Source organism: Vulpes lagopus, chromosome 8, assembly GCF_018345385.1.
Source record: "Vulpes lagopus strain Blue_001 chromosome 8, ASM1834538v1, whole genome shotgun sequence".
NCBI lineage: Eukaryota > Metazoa > Chordata > Mammalia > Carnivora > Canidae > Vulpes > Vulpes lagopus.
Genome location: NC_054831.1, coordinates 105,508,776 through 105,511,785, shown reverse-complemented (window position 1 = coordinate 105,511,785; position 3,010 = coordinate 105,508,776). Strand labels below are relative to the sequence as shown.

General features: G+C 56.2%; 1 protein-coding gene across 1 annotated transcript; it reads right to left on the bottom strand.

Moving 5' to 3' along the window:
* Positions 1–290: 290 nt before the first annotated feature.
* Positions 291–2,704, bottom strand: TMEM174 (transmembrane protein 174). Its single transcript, XM_041768193.1, has 2 exons — positions 1,600–2,704; positions 291–1,516 (listed from the first exon to the last, which is right to left on the bottom strand). Exons 1-2 carry the CDS (start codon positions 2,190–2,192, stop codon positions 1,387–1,389), a joined length of 723 nt encoding a protein of 240 aa, XP_041624127.1. The 5' UTR covers positions 2,193–2,704; the 3' UTR covers positions 291–1,386.
* Between the last annotated feature and the right edge of the window lie 306 nt (positions 2,705–3,010).

Below are 3,010 nucleotides of genomic sequence, written 5' to 3'. Positions count from 1 at the left end.
AAATCCAGGAATATAAAGCTGTGGGGTGAGTGAGGATGAGCAGAGAAGGGGCCAAGGAGGCAATCCTGCAGGGTGTCATTGCCGGGATGGCACAGCCAGTGATGCCCCGCTGTGTCCCTGTCACCCCATTTCCTCCCCAGAACCGATGGCTAGGAATCCACTATTTCATGAATATTCTTTCTGCATGCAGAATCCTGTTTTTTTTTTCCATCACCTCTTATCATCAAACATCAAAATGAATTCTCATATAAAAATGTTCTATTCCTAAGATATAATACAAACCATGCCAATAATGTACCAACCACATTTTAATCATATCCTTGGAAAACTAGATGTTTTTGATAAAAATCAGTAAAAATCACTCCATATATAAATATGGTACCAAAATCTTAAGGAATTGCTTGCTGAATCCTATCTTCCTTTGGGATGAGCCTCCCTTATCTCAAGTGGTAGGAAAATAAGGAAAATATTTTCTTTTAAAACCTGATAGTTGTAACTGTCTCTTCTTAAGTCTTTGATGGGTTGTGGTTGTTTATTACACAGTTCAGATTCTGGAAGATTAACAGCATCAACTTCTTTTATAAAGAAGGTGAGTTTGTCTTAACCTTAAAAATCGTTTCCATGATTAGTGGTTTTCCAGGTATTGCCCTGAATCTCTATTTTGTCTGATTTCGCAGAACTCATCCACAGGTGCTTAGAGAAAGCTCCAGGTTCTTGGTCACTGGGCTGGGGTAGCTCGTGTGTAGCACAGATCCCAGCCTGGGGGCGCACAGCGAGCTCTCGCCTTGCCAAGAGTCACCATGACCCAGTGATAACTTAAGAATGTATTTATGTCATTGCCCATCATATTTATTTTGTACAGTTATTATTTTATTCTGTTGCCAGCTATCTAATCTTTTTTTAAAAACAAGATATATTGTTTTATTTTATTCCACTAATAAAATGCTGTGCAGCCTTTAAGATACCCAGAGTCCTTAAGGGACACTGGATGGCAACCAAGTGTTTGGGAATCTGCACCACCCCTCCGCCCTGTAGGAGGGGGCTGAGAAGAGGTCCTAGGACACCTCCAGTTGAGCCTGGAGAGCTTCCCCGCTCTCTGCCCACCCATCCCCCCGCCCCCCAACCCCCTCCGGCTGCCGTGAAAACTCCCAGAGTCACAGCAGCAGTGATTTTTCCCTCGGCTACTGGCATTAAATTGAGACACCAGTGCCTTCCTGTAGGCCAGGGGTAGGTGGTGGCCCGAGGGAGGTTCCTGCCCCTGAGCCCTGTGCAGGGCAGGTCTAGCTGGACCGGAAGGCAGCTTCCCCTCTCTGGCCGCATTTTCACCAATCTGAGCCCCCCCAGGGGTCGGGGGTCAGGCTCCTGGGCCGCGGGCTGAGCTGGGGGTCACGGAGGGAGCACCTGGGTCAGCATGGTGGGCTGGCGAGGAGGGGAGTACAGCTCCTCATACGGGGGAGGAGAGAAGACCTCGACCCCCGGCGGGGTGGCTTCCAGCAGGTGGGCCGCGGGGCCGGATCTGGAACGGAGCAGAGCACACGCACCGTTAGGGCCCGCCGAGTCCGAAGCAGGGCCGCCGGCCTGGCCACGGGCCCCACCTACCTGTCGCGGCCCCCCGCGGATGACGGGCCGCCTTGGTCACCCACGAACACCGCGTTGTCCGCCGGGTAGATGGTGTAGTAGTGGGGAGGGCCGGGCGCGGGGCCGCAGGGGATCCCTGGCTGCAGGAAGGTGGCGTTCACCCCAAGGGGCTCTTGTGAACCGTACGGAGGAGGGATGTACTGCACCACCGTGGCCCCGTGGAACGTGATGGGTTGGTTGATCCCCGTGAAAACAAACGACTGTCCTCCTGCCGTCTGCTCCGCGTCTGGGGCCCTTTCCTCACCTTCTCTGCACACCTGGCAGGACAGCATTTTGAACTTGCACACAGCGATCAGGATAAATGTGACCCCAACTGACAGCAGGATGGGCCCGAGGAGCTGGGTCCATTCAAAGTGGGAGACCCCCTGGTATTTGATCCAGCCCATGACGGTGAACGTGATCCCCACCAGCCCCAGGAAGATGCCTGAGAAGAGCAGGGTGGCCCCCGCCTTGTCGTCATCTGACACCTGGAGGTCGGCCGTGCTGGGCGTGTAGGGGGTCACGGAGAACACGTTGAGGGGCAAGTCTTCCACGTGGCCGCCGGCCCGCTCCATCGCCCGCCACGACCACCGCGCTCCCTGGAGGGCTGGGGACTGGGAGCGCCCCTAAGAGCCGGGAGGGCCGGCCGGTTACTCATGGAAGGACTTTGGGCCCCCGGAGTTAACAGAGTGTGGCGGCAGAGGCTGAACCTTGAGTAGAAGAATAAAGGGCTGGGAAGCAGAGCCTGACGCTTCTCCTGCGGTGGCGCGGTGGCACGGTGGCACGATGGGAGGTCTCCGCACTGGAATTCGCTGACAGGCTCTCCCATCCCCTTCGCTCGCTCACCCGGAGTCCGCGAGCCTGTCCTCGTGTGCTCCCAGGTGCCTCCCTGCAGGCGCAGGGCGCTGCGCCGGGCCCCGCTGGCATCCCCCCAAAACCAAGGTTGTGGAAATGGCAGGAGTGACCTCGGGGCCTCTGGCGGGGGGCCCTGGCAGAACCTGCCCCGTGTCAGACACCCCACCACGTCCCTGCCGGCTCAGCTCCACAGGAGTAAACAGACGCCTTTCTTGGCCGAGCGTGCATCCTTCCCGCAGGAGGGAGCCCTAGCCGTGAGGACCCACAACCTCCCATAACTCACTGAGCTCAAAGCGCTGTGGACTTCTCTCCCACCCAGGTGCCTTTTGCTTTGAGCATGTGGGGGCTGGTTAGAAACCTACCCATGCATCACACCACTGGCAAAGGTGCACGAGCAGCAGGTACGGCCAGGCGTCCAGGGGTCACGGCCTCAGAACCTCCCTCCCTGGCGGCAGCACAGCCCCTGTGCCCCAGGTGAAGACAACAGCTACGTCTTTAAACTGCTGTGTTTTGCAACCAAACCCAAGCCAATTTAGAG